At 40.0% G+C, this 27,500-nt stretch overlaps 1 protein-coding gene across 1 annotated transcript in view; it reads right to left on the bottom strand.

Moving 5' to 3' along the window:
- The window catches only part of LOC122817578 (fibrillin-2-like), an 824,173-nt gene that overhangs the window by 87,186 nt on the left and 709,487 nt on the right, over positions 1 to 27,500 (bottom strand). Inside the window, exons 48-50 of the mRNA XM_044090614.1 lie at positions 22,206 to 22,325; positions 17,282 to 17,407; positions 637 to 789 (exon numbers count right to left, since the gene is read on the bottom strand). Of these exons, the coding sequence (XP_043946549.1) occupies positions 637 to 789; positions 17,282 to 17,407; positions 22,206 to 22,325 (399 nt within the window). The remainder of the gene's footprint in view (positions 1 to 636; positions 790 to 17,281; positions 17,408 to 22,205; positions 22,326 to 27,500) is intronic.

Genomic DNA, 27,500 nt, shown 5'->3' with positions numbered 1-27,500 from the left:
ACAATGCCCCATCTAAGAATTCACCTTTCCTGACCTAGATATACATTGCACTGAGAGACTTGTTTAACAGCCGATAGGTCTGTGGGTGCTTATCCATTATGACGCATTTGACAGACAAGTTTACTGAGATGTCGACTCAATATTATCTAATATGTGTGGCTTTCTGATCAAGTTCCTGAAAAACATCTCTTTAGGGAGGCACAGGATTCCTACTCTTAGCCAAACCTGCCACAAACTCTGTCCCACGGATGACTGGCAGACTGAGGCCTTAATCAGGCACGTGTAACACACGTTGCTTATTCAATTTATTTTAAGCTACTACTTTCAGGTATCTACTCAGAATACAGTTTAGCTTTTCCATGCATGCTTACTGCATCAAAACACTATTACATTTATGCTATACATATTAAAAATTCTCATATAATTTTTACATATTCCTTGAAAAGTTCTATACTCTACAGCTTATTAGCATTGTTGTAATCATCATCAGCTTATAAAATAATGTACATTTCCATAACTTTGTTTTAAATAATGCTTTAGAAATTATATGGACAGTAGATCCACTACTGTGGAAAGAACAGGCCACTAAAGGTTTGAGGTGTACACTAAACTAAATCATAATATAGAATAGCCTACTTTCTCCTTCCTTAGGGCAAAGGTCACAGGGATCTCCCCATCCTTCTCCTGGCATCGTGCTGCAGCAGCACATGGCCCTGGTGGCATTGAGGGGCTTTGGAACAGAGCAAGTCGAGTTCTCAAAACGAGTGAAGCAGAAGCTCTCACGAGTATCTAAAAAGAAAATAAAAGATAAACATTAGAAAAAGAAGACATACTTAGTATTAGTAAGTTATCAAATAACTGAAAATAAAATTGTTCTATGAATATAAAGCACTTTATCAAAAATCAGTTTGTTATATAAAAACATATCTGATTTCAACATGCTGCCTGAATATTCTACAAATTCAGTAATGCCATTTCTCAACTGTTCTGATGAATATCATGAAATAAGGATTTGATTCCTTCAGCCTGGTTCCCAGACCTGCTGAATCCAGCTCTGTTTGTATAACTTTGTATAACATGAGCACTAATCTAGGCCATCTTTTTTGGAGAAGGTGCAGCTAGACCTTGTCTGATTGAAGAGTGCTGAAACGGGGCTCAGTTTTGAGGTTTTTTATTAGTTAATTGCTTAATTTGTTTAAATCAGTTTGCTTGTTTGTTACTGTTATATTAAAAACAAAAAAAAAAGTTCAAGCTTGTTTTCCGCCTTTCCTGTTACTAGAGTAGTCCAGATATAGATTTGCTGTATTCAGGACTGTGTTGCAGTTTCTGAGTTCCCCAGACCTTTCTGTGTTAGAGGGAAGACTCTCAGCTTATCAGTGGAAGTGATAAGCACTAGGTAGCCTATCTTCCACAAGAGGAGCGGTTTCTAGCTCCCTTTCAACTTTCTGCTTTAACAGCCCGTGTTTGCATGGGTTTGCACGCCGTGTAGCACCACTAAGCGAGGGTAAACTATTACCGGTGCCAGAAAGTCTGCTCTTCAGTTTTTCCCTTAGATCTTGCTAGTTCTCTTCTCTCTTGCATTTAACTAGCTTATTCACCTAACACTTCATCTGGCTTCTTGTAGCAATTATTGTAGCACACATAAGTGCTAACAGCACTAAAAGTCCTATAAGGAAACAGCTCCAGTACTTAATAATGATGACCATCCCTCCTGGCATGTCTAAAAGTCAGTTCCCTGTGCTTTCTCCTATTAACCTGGTGAACTTGGGCATTCTGAGGCAGTGTAGCAACTGCCTCATGTACACAGACAACCCTCTCCTCTTACCTCCCAACACTCAGACTTGTGAGAGATGCACTTATATCTCCAAACTGGAAGCCATGTACTCTCCAGCCAAGACCAGAATAGCTGGTAAAGAGGAGAAGGTCAACACCTCTACCACACCACATGGAACACATAGCCCTCCAGAACACACACCATCACAGCTCTCACATAAAAACACAAACAACACACCCACCTTCTCAGAGGCTCTCAATAGAAATCTACCCAAACAGCAGAGACCTCCAAATCAGAAACGCACTTGACCACCACAACCCCTCACAAATCACAAGATACATAGCTCACCTACACAGTGTGCCCCTCAACCTAAGCCTCTAAGGCAAAACAGCTTGCCCAATACACTAATCATAGGTGACTCGATAGTGAGGCACACTGATGTCCCGCTCACTAGGTTGAATAAGGAGAAGGTAACAGTCAGCTGTCTGTCGGGTACCAGGATCCTACACATAACAAACACATTCACGTCACTCAACAACAAGTACAAGTGTGATTCTGTCATTGTCCATGTGGGTGTGAATGACCTGAGATGAACCTCCCTGGACTACATGAAAAGAGACATGGAGGAGCTCTCGGATTATGTGACCCAGGCAGGTGTGACTCTAGCCCTGAGCAGCATCCTACCATCATCACCCAGAATGATACCACACTACAAGCAGAAAATGATTGACTTCAACAATTGGCTAAGTTTCTGGTGTCAATCTAAGGGGATCCGGTATCTGTCTGCTTGGGATGACACGATTGACACACTTGATACTTTGCCAGAGATGGTCTGCATTTGTCACCCCTAGGTTTCCGGATACTGGCTAAGGCTCTTACTACCCCTATAGAGACTTTTGTAGGCAGTGTTCCAAAGAACAAATTACCACTGTAACAGCTACAAATAAATGCAATCTGAGGGTCATGCTGCTCAATGCTAGAAGTCTAAATCTCAAGATGCACTCGCTCAAGCATGTCTCAAAATTGAGAACATCAACATTTGTGCTGTAAAGAAGACCTGGTTTAAAGCAGCAGAAAGTACCCTTGCACTACCAGGCTATAACTCATTCCACACCCTTCAGCCCCAGAACATGGACCGAAGCTCCAAAGGTAGTGGTGTCTCCATATTCATAAAGGATATGTACACCTCCAGACTAGTAGTCCAGCATAACACATCGGGGATACTTCAGGTACAACTAACAGTGAGTAAGATGGTCCCCAACCATGTCCCAAGACTCTCACTCCACGTTCCTAAGCACCCTGGAAACTATTAGGGTCCAACCCAACACTCTCATACTGGGTGACTTCAACTACCCCTCCATCAACTGGGAAAACTACTCATGCACCAATACACTTGCCCAACGCTTCCTGGAATTCATTAATTCCAATGCGCTGGACCAGCTCATTCATTCCCCCACTAGAGGAAGCAATATCCTTGACCTGGTTATTACTAACATGGGCAACCATTGCTCAACACCAGTAGTCAATTCCTCCTTGGTTAGATCTGACCACAAACTAATTACCATGGAAATCCACATCTCTTCCACACCACCAGCAAGGTAACCACCAGGAAAAAGTTCTCCAAATCTGACTTTGGGCTCCTAAAAACAGAGATGGCTAACTTCATGGCACCCATGCAAATGAAAAATAGGTGCATGACCACCAAATCATACACCAATGCACTGTACAAATACGTACATAAATGCATGGAACTAGCCATACCCAACAGAACCAAGATGCTCTCCGCCAAAAAAAGGAAGCCAATCTGGTGGTCCACTGCCATTAACAAACTCTACAACAGAAGGAAGAAACTGTTGCAGAAAAAGGTGAAGTCCCAAGACTGGAAAAACTCCGTTATTAGCCTCAACAAAAAATTGAGATCCCTCATCAAAACCTCCAAAGCTAGTTATGAAGGCAGAATTGCGGCAGACACTAAAAACAACCACAAAGCCTTCTACAGTTATATCAAGAATATCCACAACATTAACCAGATTTACTTTGAGTTACTGCACAATGGTACCTCCTATACTGAGCCAACAGATATTGCCATCATACTGGCCGACAGATTCAGTGCCAACTTTACCCCTTTCTTTCCCCCAAAGGACCAATCACAATACCGAAAGAATGCCAGGCACAGAGAATTACTGCAGCACAGGTTAAAGCTGCATTGTCCAAGGCCAATAATACAGCTTCCATGGGACCTGACAATATCACTGACTGTGTTCTACATGAACTACAAAATGAACTGGCACCACAACTGTGTGCCATGTTCAATAACAGCCTCACCTCAGGCTTTGTCCCTACAGAATGGTGCACTGCTACAGTCATCCATCTCCATAAAGGGGGAGTGACTACTGACCCTGAGAATTATCACCCCATTAGCCTGATAAGTCTGATACATAAGGCTATGGAGCACATCATCATGGACCTAATTAACAAGGATATAGGGAATCTCCAAACTCTGGATCCCACGCAATTTGGTTTAGTGAAGGGTAGATCATGCTTGCTCAACCTGGTTGACTTCTTTGAGTCAGTCACCAAAGCTGTGGATAAGGGCAAGGCAGTTCATACAGCCTACCTCGATCTGGCCAAGGCCTTTGATATCATTCCCCACTCAGGAATTATTCATAGATTCATCAAACTAGGCATCAACCCCTATATCACTAGGTGGGTTGCAGACTGGCTCACAGATAGAACCCACAGTGTGAAAGCAACAGACTCCAAGTCAGACTGCTGACCAGTCACGAGTGGATTCCCACAGGGATCGGTCTTGGGTCCTCTCCTGTTTGACATCTACTTCTCAGAAGTCCTGGCCAACACAGAGGAACTCTGGCTGATCAAGTTTGCCGACGATTGCAAGGTAAGAGCCATTATTAACTCCCCAAGTTATGTAGCCTGGTGTTAAAACCATGGCCTTAAGCTTAATGCCAAAAAAATGCGTCATCATTCCCTTTGGGAAAAACTCTGTTCCCACTAATTACCACATTGATGGTAACCCACTGAACACTGAAGATGTTATAAGAGATCTGGGGACACAGGTTGACAGCAACCTCTCCTTCGACCACCACATTGCCACTGTGGTCAGAAAGCCCTTCTATGTGGCACATCTCATTACCAAGGGTTTTGCATCCAGGAAATAAGAGGTCATCATCTCTCTCTACGCTTCCCTCATTAGACCAATCATCGAGTATAATGCCCCATTTGGCATGTACCTCACTAAACACCTGCAACAGCTGGAAAGGCCAAAAAAGTACCTCATGAAGAGGATCCTAGGCCTTAAACACACGCCTTACATGGACAGACTCAAAGGAACTCCAGCTTTTCTCTGTCTCATATCATCTATTAAGAGGCAACCTCTGCTTGACTTACAAAGCCATGTCTGACCCAGCCATATTAGAAATGTTACACCCAAAGAAATCCCAATCCCTCCTCATCACATTCTCCTGGGACCTCAACCTCATTACCACAATCAACAGAACATGCTGGAGGGACAGGTTCATAACCCAAAGACTGCCCATTCTCTGGAACAGACTTTCCATACATGTCAAGCAGAGCACCTCAGTGGCCCTTTTCAAGAGAAATCTTGATGAGTGGATGGGAAATATAAAGTTCACCCTGGAGATCACTCCAGTGGCTCTACTTGATAGAGGCACCGGGAACTAACAGCGGCATGATGCCAAGGCACTTCTATGGCACCTTATTTATATTCCTCAGAAAACCTCCTTCTCTTTCGACACAAACTTATCTCCTATCATGCTAACTTTTCCACCATGACTTTTAGCAAACCCTTCCAATTCACAAAACAACCTAATCTCACCTCCTTGCTAACTACCCACATAAACCATTACATACTACACCTTACAAGCACTCTCATATCTGGAGACATCCATCCAAACCCAGGCCCCACCACTGCTACTACTATAAATAAATCCCTATTATTCACTTCCTTAAACTCTCAAAGTGTAGTAAACAAAGTCCCAAACCTACATGCATGGCTCATACACAATAAACCTGACATCCTCACTATTTCAGAAACCTGGCTAAAACCACACATTAAAGACTCTGAAATAGCTCCTCCTAACTACTCCATCATTCGAAAGACAGACCTCACAAGAAAGGTGGAGGTGTAGCCCTCCTATACACTTCCTCCCTAGTAGTTACCCCATACAACAAACCTACTCCACACTTTAACAATGCCGAACTTCTCCTTACCATGCTACAAATCAATAATCATAAACACATATGTATAGCTTCCTTTACATTCCCCAGGGATAATATCTCCACACTTGAACTGATCCTTTCCTGGCTATCCAGTAACATTAGTAATGAAACCATAATCCTAGGAGATGTTAATATTAACTGGGCCCTTATACAGTCTCCTACAAACCTCACTAACATCAACCTTTACAATTTCTCACAACTGATCACTTTGGTAACCCACCCTGCCAAAAACCCCTCCAATGGGAGTATATTGGATTGGATTCTAGTCTCCCACCCTCACTACTTCAACAACAGTGGCACTCTTCCCGACCCACTTGGTGACCACTTACCCACCTTTACCCACCGGCTTCCCACTATCCTTCAGCAGACTCATAACTACATTACAATCCGTGACCATAAAAACTTCAACCCATTAATTTTTTTAAACTCACTACAAGCAATTAATTGGAACTGTCTAAAAACATTATCTCTAGATGATGCAGTCTCATACTTCAACTCAACTCTCTTAAAATTACTTGACTCCCAAGCCCCTGTATGGACTAAAAGAATAAAAACTAAATCAGCCCCATGGCTCTCCAAAACTACTCTTGCTATCATGAGACAAAGAGACAAAGTCTGGAGACGCTACCATAAACATAAGACAGCACCACTCCTTAACGAATATAAAATGCTCCGAAACAAAGCTAAGAAACTCACTACTTCTGATCGTCAAAACTATTTCTCTACACTCCAAAACCAAAATAAAAATAACCCTCAGAAATTCTGGAAAGGGATCTCTACTCTCCTCCACCCCAGCAAACCAGATGCTCCTACCCCAGACCCAAATACTCCAGATCATGATTTAGCTACCCAATTTAATTCCTTCTTTATTGACTCTATCTCTAAATTGACCTCCTCATTCTCTAACTCCTCTCTACTATCTAATACCCCCTCATCCACCCCCACTATCTCTACTTCCTCACCCTACTCCCCACCTACTATCTCCCCTACCCCCTCTTCTACACAAACTCTATCATCATTTCCTACTCCCCAAAATTTCCCCCCTCCTGACTGCCCCCTCTTCTCACTAAATCCCATACCAACATCAACTATTAAAAAACTCCTTCAGAAATTGAAACCATGTACCAATGCTCCAGATAATATCCCCTCTTACTTTCTCAGTATAGCTGCTGAAACTCTTGCCTATCCCATTAGCATTTTAATTAACCGCTCTCTACTAGAACACACAGTTCCCCAAATCTGGAAACAAGCCTTTATTATACCTCTACATAAAGGTGGTAACAATAATAACATTACTAATTTCCGCCCCATAGCCATCCTGTCCCCCATCTCTAAACTCTTAGAAAAATGTGTCCAACTTCAACTCCTTCCCCACCTCCTAGACAACCATCTTATAACTCCCACACAACACGGTTTCAGACCCAATCATAGCACCATGACAGCCCTCCTCTCTTTCCTTGAGGTTGTAAATAAAGCCCGTGACTCTGGACAAATTGTTTCCACCTTACTTCTTGACCTGTCCAAAGCCTTCGATACCATCTCACACAGCCTGCTCTTAAACTTTCTAATCTTCACCTATCTTCCTCCTCTTTAAACTGGTTCTCTAGCTACCTATCTAATAGAAGTCAAGCTGTAAAGTGGAAAAAAGCTACCTCCTCTTTCCTTAGTACCCCTACGGGAGTTCCCCAAGGCTCCATACTGGGTCCTCTTCTCTTCAATATCTTTATAAATGACTTCCACAAATCAATCCCTTTCTCTAGCATCATCCAATATGCAGATGATTCAACTATTATCTGTTCCGCCTCTTCTATCTCTACACTACAAAAACTTACTCAAGATGCTTTCTCTTCCACAGAACAATGGATGCTTTGTAATCATCTAGCTCTGAATGCTACCAAGACCAAACTAATGTTATTTACTCCTTCTAAAGTCATCCCTCCCGACATGGGTACATTCTCAATTACTACTCAACACAACTCACCTCTTGAAATAGTGTCAGAAACCAAACTACTTGGGGTCCAAATCGATAACCTACTTAAATTTAACTCCCACCTGCAAATAAACATAAAAAAAACACACCAAAAACTTGGCATGCTTTACAGACAGAATGCTTACCTCACATCTGCCACTAAAATCACTCTCTCTACCTCCTTCCTAATCCCATCCCTGCTATATGGTGCCCCACTACCAACTAATCTTCAGTCCTTGTTAAAAAAACAACTTACTTCCTGCTATAACAAAATTGCAAAATTTGCCACCAGCCAAAAGTCCTCCACCCACCACTGTCTCTCCCTCCATAACCTAAAATGGCTAGAACTTCCCAATCAACTAACTTACACTCAACTAACTCTAGCCCACAAGCTCATTCTCAACCCTTCCCTCTGTCCCTCTCTTTCCTCTGCCTTTACTATGCACCAACCTAACAGAGTTCTAAGGTCAAATAATCAAAATCTACTCAAAGTACACAAACCAACTCATCCCCCAGGCAAAAACCTTCTTTCCTTCAGCCTCGCTCGCCTGTGGAACTCCCTACCACCACTCATCCGCACCACCTCTAACCACTCTGCCTTCAAAAAGTCTCTCCACCTTCATCTTGCCTCACGATGGGAATGCTCTTGTTCCCACCCCACATAACTAGCTCTACTCTACACCTGTAGCTATGAAATTTGTTCTCTAATCAGTTTTAATGTTTTACATTTATTCATTACTCGTAGGCTTCTTCTTATTGTATTAACTGTTATGATTGCTTTCCTGAATGTGACTAGTTCTACTTTTTAGTATATAGAATTATTAATAATTCTCTGTACAAAAATTGTTACTGCCAAATGTTGAAAATACATTCTGTTGGAGCTTTTCTCCCCAGGACTCCATTGAAAACGGGTTCTTTAAGGCCCAATGGACTATCCTGGTAAACCAACGACAATAAATAAATAAATAAATAAATATGGGCTAGGCTTGTAAAGGCTCCAGGGCTGGTAGCCTAGTACACACCTATGATCCTATGAACCTACTGTCTGACTCTGAGAAAGTCACCTAACAAATTAAAAAAATAATAAATAAAGCACTAATAAAATAAGTAACAAAGGGCCACAGCTCCAAAGGCAAACCAAAACTTTAATATGTGAGCGCTTTTGTTTTAAGCACAAAGTGGAGCAACTTACTTTAAATGCGCGTAGTTATCCAGCCCTTAATGAGCAATGCTCTGCTATGTGTTTACTCAAGCTTAAAAGTTTAATACACTGAATGAATTTATGAAATTCAATATAGAATGTTCTTATAACACAATATTTTATGTACTTATATGTTTGCATGGATGCACCTTTTTGATTGTTTTTATATATTAATAATGATCCACTTTGTGCTTAAAATTCTTTTAAAGTATATGTAAATATCTTTATAAATATGCACATGCCTTTTAACAACCAGTTTTAAACTTGTGATGCAATGCATTTTATTAGTCATGTGATTTCATTGTTATATAAGGAGAGTTTTTTTACTGTTTGAATTTGTCTGAAGAAGTTCATTTGATTTGAGTAACGAAAGTGCTCACAAATTAAAGTTTTGGTTTGCCTTTGGAGCTGTGGCCCATTGTTGCTTATTTTATGAAGTCACCTAACACAACAGAGCTCTTGGATGACTGGGAAATTGGGCTAGGTTCCTCAGTGGTGTTCTTAATTGATGCCTAGAAACTACCCTGAACTTATTAAGAAATAATACTGACACTCCAGGAACACAATCCTGTGTGAAGGAGTCAAAAAAGTCTTCTGAAAGTTCTCTTGGATTCCACGCTTGTTTAAGAGATCCCTTACCCAAGTGAGAGATTTCTGACATTTTGAAAAAAAAACTCTGCAAAGATAAGTAAATTGTATATATATGGAAAATGTGGATACCCTGTACCCTGCAATAAGCTATAACTAGAGTTTGACACTTTGTGAACATTCTTGGTGCAGTGGATAGTCCAACGGGAAAAGCAAACAAGAAAGAATGTGATACAGACACACAAATCCTTAAGAAACACAAAGTCTGGATGAATAGGTATGTGTTGATAAGCATCACTTAACTCTAAGGTTACCAGGAAACAGGAACTTAACTCTAGGGTTACCAGGAAACTGGAACTTAACTCTAGGGTTACCAGGAAACTGGAACTTAACTCTAGGGTTACCAGGAAACTGGAACTTAACTCTAGGGTTACCAGGAAACTGGAATGAGGAAGAAGAGGTAAGAGGTTCTAAAGTGACACCATTTTGAATCTGAGCACTATCACAGACAGGTTTAGGAAACAAAGATCCAGAACTGGTCTGCAAACATTTTCTTTCTTTGGCACATAAAAACGTCCTTTCCCCCCTTGGAGGGTGTAACTTGTTCTATCATACCCATGACAAAGGATAGGTGGAAATAAAACAGTCCGGTCTAGTGGACAAGGGCAACAATACCTGGAGAGGAGGAATTTCCTCCTGTTATCTGTAACCTTCATAAATGATCTTCAAAACCATTTGTCTAAAAATATCTGTTGTCAAAGAGAAAAGTAGAGATTCAAACTTTTTGAGAATGAAATGGGACTACCAGGGCACAAGGTTCCTTCAACAGTCATTCTGACTTGTTGGACTATCCTTTCCTAGGTTTTGGGGATTACTAAATTCTTTTTTTGACCACCCCTTGCCATTTTTTTTAAATGTCTTCTAATTTGCATTTTGTAGAGACTACTTATTATTATTATTATTTTTTTTTTTTGCCAAAATTGAATGAAAGGTCTGAGAATCCCTTAGAAATTTTGGAAAAGGAGGACTGAAAAATCTTAGTGATTGCCTGTAGCAACTTACCTCTTCCATCACACTTTTTGAGGGGGCCAAAAACTAAATCTCTGTTGAAAGAAGAATTTAAAATCTCCCTTTTAACATAATCTTGGAGGTTGTGAGAATGGAATCAGGCAGTCCTCAACTTTATGTGAAGAATCAATAGCCTGAATTAAATCTTTTGGCAGACCACGTGAACTATTCCCTATAAGGAAATTTGAGGAGAAGGAGTAGATACATGTTAAGTTTTCTGTTCCTTTTTGAAAGGAAAAATGGAGAACAACAGAATAATTAATGGAAGCAACAGCTTCCCCAGGGATGGGCACAATATTCTGACAAAACAGGGAAGCCACCCCTGTCCTGTCTCCTAGGATCGACAAATGTGTCTCGTCCTTGTCCACTGAGAGGACCCCAACAGCCACAGAAGACAGCTAACCCTCAGTCCACAGTTCCTGCAGGTGCTAAACCAAACAGATCTGAGGAAGAAGATGAGTCATCTGAGGTACAACAAATGGCCACAGCAGAGCAAAGGCTGTTTGCTTAACTTTTTCTTTTGTGGCTGGAAGAAGGATCGACAATGGGATGGACAGGTGCCATGGTCAAGCCAAAAATGTCCCTTTCCTGGGGAAAACAAGCAACCAAATCTGGTAAAACTTAAGTCTTTAAAATAAACTTTTTTTTCACAGAAAAAGAAAGTAAAACACATTTTAAAACACTTTGCCAGTCCCAAAAAATGAGATCAAACACAATTTATGCACAGAAAAAAATGGTTTTCAATTACTTTAAATAACTTTTACACTTACATTTTTTTTAAATAAAAGTTTTTTTTCCTAAAGGAAACTTATCTGTCCAGCAAATCAACAGAAAAAGACAACTGTTGATTCTCAAAAGCCTCAGAGAAGTGTACTCTTTGGTGGCAGGAAAGCTCTGAAGGGTTTGACACCCAAACCAGTCTTTTTTGTCAGCTCAGCTTGATTTGACTGATGGTTAAGGCATGCAGAAAGTTACCTGAAGCTTTGAAAACTGGCCAACTGTTATATCTTATGCAGGATATAACCCATATAGCTAAGGCCACTCAGTGCCGGTGCTAGGTTATTTTGCACCCTAGGCAAAAAATTAGTGCACCCCTTGTTTTACAAATAAGTTATTTTTTTTAATTGAAATTATGACTTGATCTTGTGAGATTAAAACGAAAACAAAAACAGCAACAAAAAAGATGTCACTGTCATTAATTAAGTATACTTTTTCTCACGCAAACAAGCTTGTGGTCGATCTTACTTCATTAAAATGCATATTACTCTTGCAAAGTAGGACAGAACTGCAGTCATTCTATTTACACATAGTCATTGTCCCCATTCCAACCGCCTACCCAGAGAATATGCTTTGAGCCTACAATGTTTAAAATAATAAAAATAAAAGGCCACAATTACATTATTGTATTTCTTTCATATCACAAAGCCAAGAACTTGCACGTGATCTTTCTTCAGTTCACCAATACACACTGTATTCATGCAAGAGTACAATTTGTTTCAACAACAAAACATTGACAAACGGTCCTATTTATCTTGACTACCCCTACAAAAATATTAGGTTAGAAAAACATGTCATCCTTAAACGGCACCCTAGAACACACTGCAGACCTAGTATCTGTTTGACTCCTGCCAGGATACTAAATTAAAATTATATGTATCATCATCATCATCTTTTTTCGGCTGTTTCCATTAGGGGTCGCCACAGCAGATCATCTGTTTGCATTTCTTCCTGTCCTCTGCATCTTGCTCTGTCATACCAACCACCTGCATGTCCTCTCTCACCACATCCATAAACCTTATCTTAGGCCTTCCTCTTTTCCTGTTACCTGGTAGCTTCATCCTTAGCATCTTTTTCCCAATATACTCAGCATCCCTCCTCAGCACATGTCCAAACCAACGTAATCTTGCCTCTCTCGCTTTGTCTCCAAATCTTCCAACATGGGCTGACTCTCTAATATACTTATTCCTAATCCTGTCCACCCTCGTCACACCCAGTGCAAATCTTAACATCTTTAACTCTGCCAAGTCCAGCTCTAATTCCTGCCTTTATGTCAATGCCACTGTCTCCAACCCATATAACATAGCTGGTCTCACTACCTTCTTGTAGACCTTCCCTTTCACTCTTACTGGTACTCGTCTGTCACAAATCACTCCTGACACTCTTCTCCACCCACTCCATCCTGCCTGTACTCTCTTCCACACTCACCATTACTCTGAACTATTGATCCCAAGTATTTAAACTCATCCACCTTCGCCACCTCTACTCCTTGCATCCTCACCATTCCTCTATCCTCCCTCTCATTCACACACATATATTCTGTCTTAGTCCTGCTGACCTTCATTCCTCTTCTCTCTAGAGCATATCTCCATCTCTCCAGAGTCTCCTCCACCTGTTCCCTACTCTCACTACAGATCACAATGTCATCTGCAAACATCATAGTCCACGGGGAGTCCTGTCTGATCTCATCTGTCAACCTGTCCATCACCATTGCAAATAAGAAAGGGCTCAGAGCTGATCCTTGATGTAACCCCACCTCCACCTTAAACGCATACGTCACTCCCATAGCAGACCTCAACGCTGTCACACTACCCTCGTACATACCCTGTACCACTCTTACATACTTCTCTGACACACGCACACACACACACATATAATAATAATAATAATAATAATAATAATAATAATAGTAAAGAAAGCCATCAACAGCCACCAAAGCACACAGATCACTAGTATCTGGTTAACCATGCCAGACAATGTATTACAATACTGAAAAAAAACATAACACTCCCCCAAAAACTGCATCGCCAGTATATGGTCAACCTTGCCAGCATAGTATAAAAAAAGAAAGTCATCAACAGCCACCAAAGCACACAGACTACTAGTATCTGGTTGACCATGCCAGTGTATTACAAAAAAAAAATCAACAGTCCCCAAAACACAGTGTATCCCTAGTATCTTGTCAACCCTGCCAGGATAGTTTATTAAAAAAAAAAAGAAAGACATCAACAGCCCCAAAACACACACACTATCTAACCTTACTAGTATCTGTTTGATTATCCCAGGAATGTTAGAAAATCACAAACTGCCCCTAAAACAGCCAACCCATTGCAGATTTCATCTTCTACTATGATCTGGTTGACCCTGCCAAACTCCAGGTCCAGGATATTAGAAATAAAGAACAAATATATAACCAGTCCACCTTTTCATTTTAAACAGTATCTGTTTGATCCTGTCAAAAATAATAAATAATTAAATACATAAATTATCTGGTCGACCCTGCCAAGAAAAAAAAAATTACACTTACCTGAAAAGAAACTGTCTACTGTCACTATGGATTAATTTTCAATTAGCAGTAATAAAATTCAAGCCTCAGAAGAAGACTCCACTGCCACTGTCTCACTCTCCCTTGGTGCTTTACCCAATGCAAAGAGTGGGAAGAGAGCACAAGAGCAATAGGACTAATCAGCAGCCACATCATGTATGTGGCGGCTGACTAAACAGTCGAGTCAGACTCAGATCCCTGTAGTCTCTAGTTAATCCGGACTGTTTTTAAAGCTGTACGGCAATGGTAACAAGAAATGTAGGTTTTTTTTGGGGGGGGGGGGTTTGTTAAAGGGGAACTGGAGCACGCATGTGTGCTGCTCTGAGTTCCACAAATGCTCGCTACATTTAACTAAATTAGGGAGGTATTACAAGCTGCCCAGCTGCGCAACCTCATGATCTGAGTCTAGCCAAATGCTTAATTTGCCTTAATGGTGGCGCCGGCCCTGTGGCCACTGCAGCAGTTATCAATACAATGAATATCTTCCTCGGTCTCTCTTTTTCTCTCTCTCTCTCTCTCTTTCTCTCTCTCACACTCACAGAATCCCCCACACACTTATGCACACAGTTTTTCATTTACTTTTTTCAGTTTTTTGCTTGCTAAGTAGCAAATCCACATGTAGTGAGCATAAAAATTGGTGCTTGCTTGTGTTTTTCCCATTCAAGTTTCATGGCATGTTAACACTACGCTGAAATGGCAGACATTTTTTTTTACCTGGCATTACCTGTGCATTAACACCCTGGCGGATAATGCTCATTTTCTAATGTCTATTCTCATAGTGAGTATCGATGTCAGCACAACTAAAATGGATATAGTAATATTTTATAAGTCTCCTAGTATTTCAAAGGAGGTAGATGAGCAACTTTAAAATTTTACAATAAGATAAAACCAAAAGACTGAATAAAGCCAAAGTTCACGTATAAACCAAGCTAACTAAAACAAAACAAACTTGACAACGCAGTCCAATGGAATAATTTAATATAACAACCATATTCACAAAGGATGGCATTTTCAGAACCCTCAATCCCCAAGGGACAATGCCAACTTCCAGATAAGCCATAAAACTATACCTTTGGCTTTTAAAGTTTATCAAAGTTTCAGGAGTTTTATACTTCCTCACTTTCTTCTCAAGAATAGTAAAGAGATGTAGGAAGTTATATTCATCTTCATTCCACTGCACGTCTACATTCTGTGATGTCAAGATGTTATCACTAGAATTCAGCAAAGGATGTGAGGAAGGATTCTTAGCCAAGCATTCCTCCCAATGACAGTGTCAGAAGCAGCTGACATTTCTTTCATACTTCGTCAGCATCACAGCAACATTTTAGAATCATAGCTACAATTAATGGCATGTTTGCTTTCTTTTAAAGAGGTTTGTATGACGTTAAAGAGTTTCTGCATGTTGTAGAATGTGCATCTGGCTTTCATGTTCTTGATGCCCAAAGTGGTTGAGATGTAAACTTTTTTGACAAAGATATTTAGAGCCCTGTTGTCTTCATTATAAAGAAGATTATTGTTAGAAAGGATGAGTGTGGATTTCACAGTAACACTGACAGAGATTTCTGCAAGGTTATCAGTAGGGTTACTATAAAGGGATAGGTTCATAGGTTCATAGGTAGGTACTAGGCTGTCTGCCCTAGGGCATTTATAAGCCTAGCCAGAATGTTGGCTTTCACCTCCCTTTTAGACTAGATTCCTGAACCTCTGTCCAGCAGGGCCATAGAAGTGATCCCAGGAGTAAATTTACGATTACCCTTTGTCCTCCACCGACAGAAGTTGATCGGGCTTTCTGGGAGTTGGTGGCTACAAAAGTGCTTTAAGTAAATTGTCTTCATAAGTTTTCTCAAATGTATAGAAAACATATGCTATTTCTGTTGGTTGTGGTTCATATATGGAGAGCAAGTCAAGGTACCTTTTATGGGAGCAGGAGGACATCTCTTTTGATCTCCACACAAAGTGGTTCTTCATCAGACTGAAGACATTTCCAAATGAGACGTCTTTCATAGAAAATCCCAAAGAAAGTGGCTTGTATTCATACATGCTTTACTTCAAGGGAGAAATATGTCTGACTGGAAAACACCAGGTTCCAGTCCTCCTCTTCATCAACATTTGAATTTCATGAAAGGTCCATGGAGGGACCTATTTTTATCTTAGTTGTAGTGGAGTGATGGTGCGTGGACACTATATGATTCCACAGCAAGTACGAAAGGTATACTTAACCCTTTAACAAACCATAACATCTTCCTTTACAAACTATTTACAGCCAAGAAAGGGCAGGACAGGCATCTGGAAGACAGACATACACAGGATGGATGTACAAATCGACAGAAAAGTAGGTCTGAGGTGCAAGCAGTTTAAAAGCAGGTTCAGATTCAGAAATTCTCTCCAGCTATCCTGGAACTGTTAGGTCTTGTACAAAAATAGAAGTAAGTGTATTGGGAAAGGGCACACACCTGGAGCCTTTGGCACAAGCAAGCCAACTGTAGATACCTGGGAACTGACATCTGGCTGAAATGCAGCAAAAATCATTGTTATGGTCCAGCAAGATGCAAAAAGCACTATATCAACACTGAGAATGTCATTGCCTCAGAAAAACTGCCAACACTACACTCAAAATAAACAAAATTTACAATAATTAACACCCTACAAAGAATAGTACATATTTACCACAAAAAAAGGGAAAATAAATGTTTCTCCATTGATACTTATCACTCCGAAAGTCAGTTTGATGGGACCAGTCAAGTTCTGTTCTTTTCCCCTGACAGCTTACTAATGTCGCTATTGGTAATAATGACTATAATATACTTCATCAGTGATCCCTATGGTAAACATCAGTATTTATCTATGTATTTTAAATTCTAATAAAACTTGACATGCTGGCAAGCCTAGGTATTTGACACATCTGCTGATGAGTCATCTATCTGAAGCCTATCAAACTTTTTAAAATGGAATGATTATTTGTGTGTACTCATTCAAGTATCTTTTTATGACCATTTTTAATGTCTACCTTTTTTCCATGGTTTGTATATATTTATTTGTTTCCCAGTACAGTTAAACATACAAAAGTGTGACTGCTTAAATTTAGCTTAACATACTCACCATAACATGTCCGTTTATTGTCAGAAAGCATAAATCCGGGAGGACATGTACACTGGAAACTGCCAGGGGTATTGCTACAACTTCCAAATTTGCAAATGTTGGGTTCTTCAGTACATTCATTAATATCTACAAGAAAGAATGAATCAATTAGTAATGTACTCAATACATTTAATTGTCATCAACTCTGAAAACATTAAAGATATAATGGGATTAAAATTGAAGTAATAAACAGAAATACTGTCTCCTAAGCTACATTTATTTTATAAGTAAATTAAATGCAGCAAAGCTTAACCTTTCAACTGTTGGATTGTTTCTTGAAGGTTAATGCAGGGCTATCGCTTGCATTCGTGTTTGCTGCAGAATTCCTTTGATATAGTACACACTAAATAATTATTGCACAATTGTAATAATTGTCCCAAAGTAAGAGAAGCTTTTGTCACAGGCTTCCTCAAGCATATCATGCAGTATTAAGCAAAGGAGTCCCGTCTAACTATCTGCTCTCAAATAAGTCAAGTCACAATGACATAAGCACATAGGAAACATTATTCATAACTATCTGCTGAAGCTTGTTGGGCTTATTACTAGACTATCTGCCCCTGTGGGCCATTTTAAGCCTAGCCAGTTACCCATGTATGCATCAAACTCTGAACCTTGGGTCTGAAAGGGAAACACCTTAACCATTACACCAACCTCCCACCTGCCATGTTTGACAAAAGTTAATTAATTTTAGCTGACCTTCTGCTACAAACGTCTGTTGCTGACCAGTCATAAAATTCAATTATTTTAATGTATAAAGTACAAACTTTAGGAGCAAGTGTCTCATTCAATGACAATCTGATCAGAGGAGGTAATGTGATGTCATACTCTCTCTTATGTCTAGCAAAATAGTGCTTCAGAAAAACTATGTAACAGCTAAAACTCTGAAGTTAAAAGCATCTTTCAAAAACAGTAGCAAAAGCAGAACATACCATAATGACATTTGGGCATATGCTTGCAGGGATTTAATATACAGACCTGTACCCATACCTCTCACTCTAAGAAGCACAGCGAATATCAACTCTTTTAAGCACAAACAAGAGAATACCTGAATAAACCACAGTGTTACAGTAATATTTGTGCTGAAATGCTGATAGCGAATTAAATACATTTCAACAAACTGAGTAATCGTCTCTGTCACAAGTTACTAAGCAATGTCTTGGAGCTTAATTACAACTGAAAGACTAAGCAACCCTGGAATGTCAATCAATTACTGCCTTAGAGGAATTGTACACTGCAGTTATCAATGTAACGGTATCAGATGTGTATGTCTGATTACCAGGTAGCAGCTTGTCTTCCTTGGAACGCCATGATGCATCTTCTGATTCTGATGATACCCAATTCTGGTAAAAGGCAACCCAGAAGTACTAACTACACATGTTTTCATTTATAATATTTGTTAAGTTGAGGATATGAATACTAAACTCTCGGTTTGTGCTCTACAAGACAATATACACTATACAAGTTTCCAAATACAGCAGTAAAACAGAATACAATTTTTTGGGGCACATAAAGAAATGAAACTGATTTGAAAACAGCAAAATTATTAGAACTGGATAACTATGGCAAGACTGAATACATGGCCTCAATACAGAATCTTATACTCAGTAATGCAAAAGATATATATGCCAACCCAGGTGTATTTTTTCATTGTGTCATAATAAATTATCCTTGGAGGGCAATTATAAAAATGTTTGGGACAAAATATGTGAGGGTAGCCTCATAGTAAAGGAGGGCTGGTATTTTTTTCCCACTGTTGGCAAACATACTTTTCCTTCTGCACATATGGATAAACTACAGTTGGCATTTCACTGATTAAAATAATAAACTTCCCAGGTTCCATATAATAATGCATTGCATAAAATAATAAACTTCCCAGGTTCTATATAATAATGCATTGCATAAAATAATAAACTTCCCAGGTTCTATATAATAATGCATTGCATAAAATAATAAACTTCCCAAGTTCCATATAATAATGTATTGCGTGTTTTTATTACTATTAACTGCATTATTTCATTGCAGGTCAAACTACAGCTGTATCTTAAAAAAGAAAAACTAAATGAAGGGTTTTCTTTCTTTTCTGGCATTCTAGTTTGTGGATCTTGGCAGCAAGCTAGACCAATTCATCTGTCTTTCATTTTACTGAAATGACATGTTAGCCTGTTAGAAGCTACATTAAATGCAGAAGTGGGATTTGTACCGCTGACATTTGATAACAGTGCTGCTGCTCTTCATCTTGTCTCTGGTAAGGTATCAAGCTTGGGTATTGAGAGTCAGATTTAAGTTATGACAACAATGTCTATGTAAAACACTTGTTTTAAGAACCTTCTCAAACATAATCATAGGCTGCACTTTACAAATATAATAATGCTTCCTTTCATACAAGGACAGAAGTCTACTGATCTAGGTTAATGGGAACCTGTGGGTGGTACTGTGGAACTTCAATGAAAAACCACGGGAGGGTGAACTTTGAAAAGGGAAAGAATGGAACAAGCTGGAATTAGCATTGTGATGGGTGTTTGGCATGGTACTGGAATTAGCATTGCAATGGGTGTTTGGCATGGTACTGGAATTAGCATTGCAATGGGTGTTTGGCACGGTACTAGAATTAGCATTGCAATGGGTGTTTGGCATGGTACTGGAATTAGCATTGCAATGGGTGTTTGGCACGGTACTGGAATTAGCATTGCAATGGGTGTTTGGCACGGTACTGGAATTAGCATTGCAATGGGTGTTTGGCACGGTACTGGAATTAGCATTGCAATGGGTGTTTGGCACGGTACTGGAATTAGCATTGCAATGGGTGTTTGGCATGGTACTGGAATTAGCATTGCAATGGGCGTTTGGCATGGTACTGGAATTAGCATTGCAATGGGTGTTTGGCATGGTACTGGAATTAGCATTGCAATGGGTGTTTGGCATGGTACTGGAATTAGCATTGCAATGGGTGTTTGGCATGGTACTGGAATTAGCATTGCAATGGGTGTTTGGCATGGTACTGGAATTAGCATTGCAATGGGTGTTTGGCATGGTACTGGAATTAGCATTGCAATGGGTGTTTGTACGGTACTGGAATTAGCATTGCAATGGGTGTTTGTACGGTACTGGAATTAGCATTGCAATGGGTGTTTGGCAGGTACTGGAATTAGCATTGCAATGGGTGTTTGGCATGGTACTGGAATTAGCATTGCAATGGGTGTTTGTACGGTACTGGAATTAGCATTGCAATGGGTGTTTGTACGGTACTGGAATTAGCATTGCAATGGGTGTTTGGCACGGTACTGGAATTAGCATTGCAATGGGTGTTTGGCACGGTACTGGAATTAGCATTGCAATGGGTGTTTGGCATGGTACTGGAATTAGCATTGCAATGGGTGTTTGGCACGGTACTGGAATTAGCATTGCAATGGGTGTTTGTACGGTACTGGAATTAGCATTGCAATGGGTGTTTGGCAGTACTGGAATTAGCATTGCAATGGGTGTTTGTACGGTACTGGAATTAGCATTGCAATGGGTGTTTGGCACGGTACTGGAATTAGCATTGCAATGGGTGTTTGGCATGGTACTGGAATTAGCATTGCAATGGGTGTTTGGCATGGTACTGGAATTAGCATTGCAATGGGTGTTTGGCACGGTACTGGAATTAGCATTGCAATGGGTGTTTGGCACGGTACTGGAATTAGCATTGCAATGGGTGTTTGGCACGGTACTGGAATTAGCATTGCAATGGGTGTTTGTCATGGTACTGGAATTAGCATTGCAATGGGTGTTTGGCATGGTACTGGAATTAGCATTGCAATGGGTGTTTGTCATGGTACTGGAATTAGCATTGCAATGGGTGTTTGGCATGGTACTTATACATGCACCCAGTGTCGTGCAAGGTGCTGTGTTCCTTAAAAAGAACAGCTATCCAGCTCTTTGTTAGGTTGTCTCATTTGACATACCAGCAGCACTGACCCTATTACATGTGGGCTAGGATAGAGTGTGTTTAAATCATCACTAATACATGGGTCAAGAAGCTCAGACCATGGGTGTGGGGAACACGCACCTAGCCACTGGTGGGGTAAGTGAGGGACATCTGACAACTTTCTTGTGCAGATGATCAGTTGTAGAGTACAATCTGCAGTCACTGGTTCTGCAAGTGAAGTAGACACCCAAAGGGGGCAGGGACATCAGGTGACCACTCCTTGCTAACAGTACATGCATGAGGCCAAGAGAATACTTTACTTTCATGGGCTGTCGCTGGGAAGATCCGTTTACATTTTTTAGGGCATTTTGCCTATCAATGCTGTGTCTATCAATCACATGCCTTCACCTATCACACATAATGAAGGGGACTTTTGTACATCTTTAGTATAACACCACCAGGGGGTTGCAGGTCTTAGTCAAGGGGGATCATTTGAATCAATATTATCCACCACATCCCCTAACACCTGGTGCAAACAAGGACTACTGGACATGCAGACAGAATAAAGACTTACGAAATACAATCTACCTCAGTGAAATAATACTGTTTGAATGACTTAAGAATTTATTATATATAGATTAAACTAAATAACTTTGTTCAATATAAATACTTTTTTAATAAAACTATATCAAAGCACTTTTACTTGTCAAGCAGTGGAAATATTCATTGTGGAGAGAAGAATCTTATCCTGCATGCTATAATACCTTGAAAAAGACATTTTACCAACAATTCCAAGAAAACATATTTAGTAGTTTTAGTTAACAGGCATATTTAGTACTGAGTAGCTAAAAAAGATATTGCTATTTAAAAAATTAGGAAGCATGTTTTTTTTAGTGAAATATTTTACTGCACACAGTCGTTACAGAATGAACTATGTTACTTTCCACAAGGAACTATTTATGTTAGTGCAATGCTCACCTTCACAATGCTCATTTCTTAAAGCGTACCCTGGTGGACATATGCAACGATAAGAGCCTTCCAGATTCTGACAGGTACCAGGAGAGCAGGTACCAGGTAAGCTTATACATTCATTTATATCTGGAAATGTAAAGAGAAAATGGAATAAGGTATTACCACATGGTAAGAAACATCTGAAAATGGAATATGACGATATCACAAGGTAATAAACATATGGAAATGGAATATGATACGATATTATCACAAGGTAATAAACATATGGAAATGGAATATGATAAGGTATTATCACAAAGTAATAAACATCTGAAAATAGAATATGATATGGTATTATCACAAAGTAATAAACATCTGGAAATAGAATATGATACGATATTATAACAAGTTAATAAACATATGGAAATGGAATAGGATATGGTATTATCACAAAGTAATAAACATCTGAAAATGGAATATGATATGGTATCACAAGGTAATAAACATATGGAAATGGGATATGATATGTTATTATTACAAGGTAATAAACATGGAAATGGAATGTGATATGGTATTATTACAAGGTAATAAACATCTGAAAATGGAATATGATATGGTATTATCACAAGGTAATAAACATATGGAAACGGAATATGATATGGTAGTATCACACTGTAATAAACATCTGAAAATGGAATATGATATGGTGTTATTACAAGGTAATAAACATATGGAAATGGAATACGATATGATATTATCACATGGTAATAAACATCTGAAAATGGAATATGATATTGATATTACCACACTGTAATAAACATCAGAAAATGGAATATGATATGGCATTATCAAAAGGTAATAAACATCTGAAAATGGAATATGATAGTGTATTACCATATGGTAATACACTTCTGAAAATGGAATATGATATGGTATTATCATAAAGTAATAAACATCAAAAGCTAGGACTACTGTACAGGAACAACAAATTCCTAACTACTGAAGCTAGGATTTCTCTTACCCATGCCTACCTTATACCATGCTTAACCTATTGTTCTCAAATACTCACAAATCTGAACTCCTCCCTACTTACCAAATTATAATCAACCTACCACAAAATAGCTAGATTTGCAGCTCAACACACATATAAATCTCATAGTTTCATAGTATAGTACTAGGCTATCTGCCCTGGGGCATTTGTAAGCCTAGCCATAGTGATGTGGCTTTTGCCACCCCATGAAATGGTACAAAAATGTACAGAATAAATCTAGAAAACTGTGCCTCTGTCTAGTAGTGACACAATGAAGGTCCCCTTATATAATAGAATTAGTTTACTGTGCCCCTGTCTAGCAGTGACCCAGATGTGACCCCTGGGGTAAATTTTCGATCTCCATCCACTCATCAAGATTTCTCTTGAAGAGAGTTAGTGAGGGCTCTGCCTAATACGAACTGGGATCCTGTTCCAAAGCATGGGAAGCCTTTGGGTTATGAATCTATCCCTCCAGCATGTCCTATTCATACTTGTGCCGAGGTTTAAGTCTTTAGCTCTCGTGGTCCTAATGGATTTGGATTTTTTGAGGTGGAGCATGTCCATCAAATCCTGATTGGACATGGCCTTGTACGTCAGGCAGAGATCACCCCTGAGCAGGCGGTATGCCACTGAATAGAGCTGAAGTTTCTTTAGTCTGGTGGAATAAGACATATGTTGGAAACCCTTGATCCTTTTGGTGAGGTACTTCTGTGGTCTCTCCAGCTGTTGCAAGTGCCGGGTGAGGTACATACCAAATGGGGCATTGTACTCAATCATGGGTCTGATGAGGGAGGAATATAAGGGTACAATGACATCCTTGGATCTGGATGTGAATCCCTTCATGATGAGGTGTGCAAGGTAGAATGTTTTTCTAACCACTTTGGCAACGTGGGTGTCAAATGAGAGGTCGCTGTCTACTTGGGTCCCTAGGTCTCTGATTACTTTTTCCGTACTCAGTGGGTTGCTGTCTATGTGATAATTTGTGGGTACTTTGTTTTTTCCCAAAGGGATGACTATACATTTTTTGGCATTTAGTTTAAGGCCGTGACTACGGCACCAGTTGTCCGTTTCAGTGAGGCCTTTTTGTAGGATGTGTGTGTCAGCTGGTGTATCGACTATGGCACCTAGTTTGCAGTCATCTGCGAACTTTGTCAGCCACAGCCCTCCCATGTTTGCTTTAACATCTGAGAAATAAATGCCGAACAACAGGGGTCCCAGGACAGATCCCTGTGGGACACCACTTGTGACTGGCTTTGAGTCTGACATTGCTTCAGCGATTTTAACTTTATGGGTTCTGTCCTTTAGCCAGTTTGCAACCCATCTAGTGACATAGGGGTTTACTTTTAAGCTGTTTAGCTTATCTATGATGCCTGAGTGGGGTATTGTGTCGAAGGCCTTAGCCAAGTCTAGGTATGCTGTATGGACTGCTTTGCCCTCATCAATGGCTCTAGTGACTGTTTCGAAAAAGTCAACCAGGTTTAAAAGGCAGGATCTGCGCTTCACAAAGCCGAACTGGGTGGGGTCAAGTGTTTGTAGGTCCCCTATGTCTCTGTTTATGAGTTCCATAATAGCTTTGCAGACCAGGCTAGTTAAGCTTATGGGGCGGTAGTTTCCAGGGTCTGTAGAGGCACCCCCCTTGTGGAGTGGGACCACTGTTGCTGTACGCCAGTGTACAGGTACATAACCCAAAGTAAGGCTAAGATTAAATAGCATTTTTATGTGTGGGTTTAGCTCCTCTTGGAGTTCTCGTAACACGCACCCCGGGATACCGTCAGGTCCCATTGATGCTGTGTTTTTTGCTTTGTTTAGGGCGGTTCTCACTTGGACATCTGAGATGACAGGGAGATTACATTCAGCTGGGATAAGTATTTCTTCTTTTGGGGGTGAAGGAGGCGAGAAGTTTGCACTGAACCTGTCAGCCAGAATGTTAGCAATATCTGTGGGTTCAGTGTATTTTTTGTTGTTGTGAACCAACTCAGAGCATATCTGAGGGTTTCCAGAGTTTCTAACATAGCTGAAGAAGGCTTTGTGGTTATCTTTAGTGTCCTTAGCTATTTTTCTCTCAAAGTTTGCCTTGGATGTTTTATGAGAGAACGTAGTTTTCTGCTAATGTTGATCAGAGCGTCTTCCCTTCATGGGATTTCACTGTGACGTGCAGTAGCTTCTTTCGTTTGTTATACAATTTGTTTATGGCTGAGGTCCACCAGACAGGACGCTTACATTTGGTGGAGAGGGACTTGGATTTGTTTGGGATTGCATGATCCATGCATTCCTGGATATGTCCATAGAAAGCATTTGTGAAGGATTCGGCATTGCGGGATGTGGTATCCACTGGCACAGTGGGCTTAAAGGATACCATCTCCTTCTTAAGAAGAGTGAAGTCTGCTTTTGAGAAGTTTTTCACTGTGGTCTTTTGTGCTGGGGGTGGAGGTGGGATATGTATATCCAGGGTGATTAGTTTGTGGTCAGATCTCACTAGTGAGGGGTATACTTCGGTGTGGAGCATTTTGTCCCCATGTTTGTGATGATCAGGTCTAGTATATTTTCTCCCCTAGTGGGAGAGGTGACTAGTTGTTCCAGTGCATTTGAATTTATGAATTCCAGGAACCTTTGGGCTAGGGTATTAGGGCTAGAATAATGTACCCAATCTATGTTTGGGTAGTTGAAGTCTCCCAGTATGATGGTATTTTGTGATACATTCATATCCTCCAATGTCTTCAGGAAGGCTGAGTGGGGTTCTTGAGATTGGGAGGGTGGTCTGTAACATGCTACCAGTTGTATAGCAGTTTTGCCTATGGTTAGTTGCACCTGTATGGTCTCTGTTGCTTCATGTGTTGCTACTAACCTGGAGGTGTGGGTGTCCTTTATGAATATGGACACTCCCCCTCCCTTTGTGGTTCGGCCCGGGTTTTGAGGCCGAAAAGCATGATACGAGGTATAGCCTGGTAGCGCTGGGGTACTCTCAGGAGCCTTGAACCAGATTTCAGTTACTGCACAGACGTCGATGTTCTCCATGCTGAGGAGTGCATCAAGTGCCTGCATCTTGAGATTTAGACTTCTGGTGTTGAGCAGCATTACCCTTAGTTTTTTTCCATTTTTGTTTTCTAAGGAGGTGGGTTTGTCTTTTGAGCCTTGCCTAAAAAAGGCATTATGGGGGTGGCAAGAGCCTTAGCCAATATCCGGAAGTCCAGTGGTGACAGGTGTAAGCCATCCCTTGCGAAGCAGCGTGTCTCTCCCTAAAATACCTGAACTGGCCCGAACTACCTCACCTGTTCCTATAATCTCAACTCTAAATCATGCACTCCATCCTATATCATCCTGATTTCTGACCAAGTCTATCTTCTCTCATCTCTCACTACTCCCCTACCAGACTTCTCCGAAGCTCAATCCAAGACCTGCCATTGTACTCACCCTTCTTGATTATTACCTACCTTTTATAGTCCAGTCAAACTAACTTACTAAAACTTATTATTAACTACTTCATCCTATGCTTCTTATGCAACCTCCAAAGCTTCTTCTATACTCTGCTCCCTGAAATTCTTGTGTAACCTTTTAAGTTTCTGCTACCCTACATACAAAACCTTATATTTACTCAACTCTCTTTTTAAACCAAAACATACAACTTATTGTGCTTTAACAGTCTCCTTTTTGTTTGTAATATTGTTTTATCTGTCAACAATATACATGTATGTAGTTTACGTATTTTAACTACCAAAATTCTCTATTGCTATTTTTATTGCATTGTATATCTTTGGAGCTTTTCTCCCTGGGCCTCTGCTGAAAAAGGGCAATAGCTCAGCCAGACACTCCCGGTCAACAAATGTAAAATAAAAATAAATAACTAAATAATAAATATAGAAATGCAATATGATAGAATATTATCATACGGCAATAAACATATGGAAATGGAATATGATATGATATTATCACAAGGTAATAAACATATGGAAATGGAATAACATGATATCACTTGGTAATAAACATATATGCTTATAATCTTTGATAAGCTGTTCAGTTGTGGGTTTGTATGCCCCTCTATAAATGGATAAATGCTCAAAAATGGCATCCAATATAAAACAGAAGTAGTGAATGCTAATGGAGTAAAAACTAATGTTCATGTTTCTCTTTATGCTAATTTGACAATATTGAATTCTAAATGATGACAGGACCTAGTCAGCTAAGGAAATCAAACTATTCCATTTGGTAGTAGAAACTGTGCTGCTTAATTAAAACCTTAAGCCGCTCATGTATCTATCCATCAGCCCCAGTCACAGTCTTGGTATCACCAATGA

Source organism: Protopterus annectens, chromosome 13.part0 (genome assembly GCF_019279795.1).
Source record: "Protopterus annectens isolate FY-2018-M chromosome 13.part0, PAN1.0, whole genome shotgun sequence".
Lineage (NCBI taxonomy): Eukaryota > Metazoa > Chordata > Ceratodontiformes > Protopteridae > Protopterus > Protopterus annectens.
The sequence above is the reverse complement of the archived record's forward strand: the minus strand, read 5'-3'. Positions and strand labels throughout refer to the sequence as shown.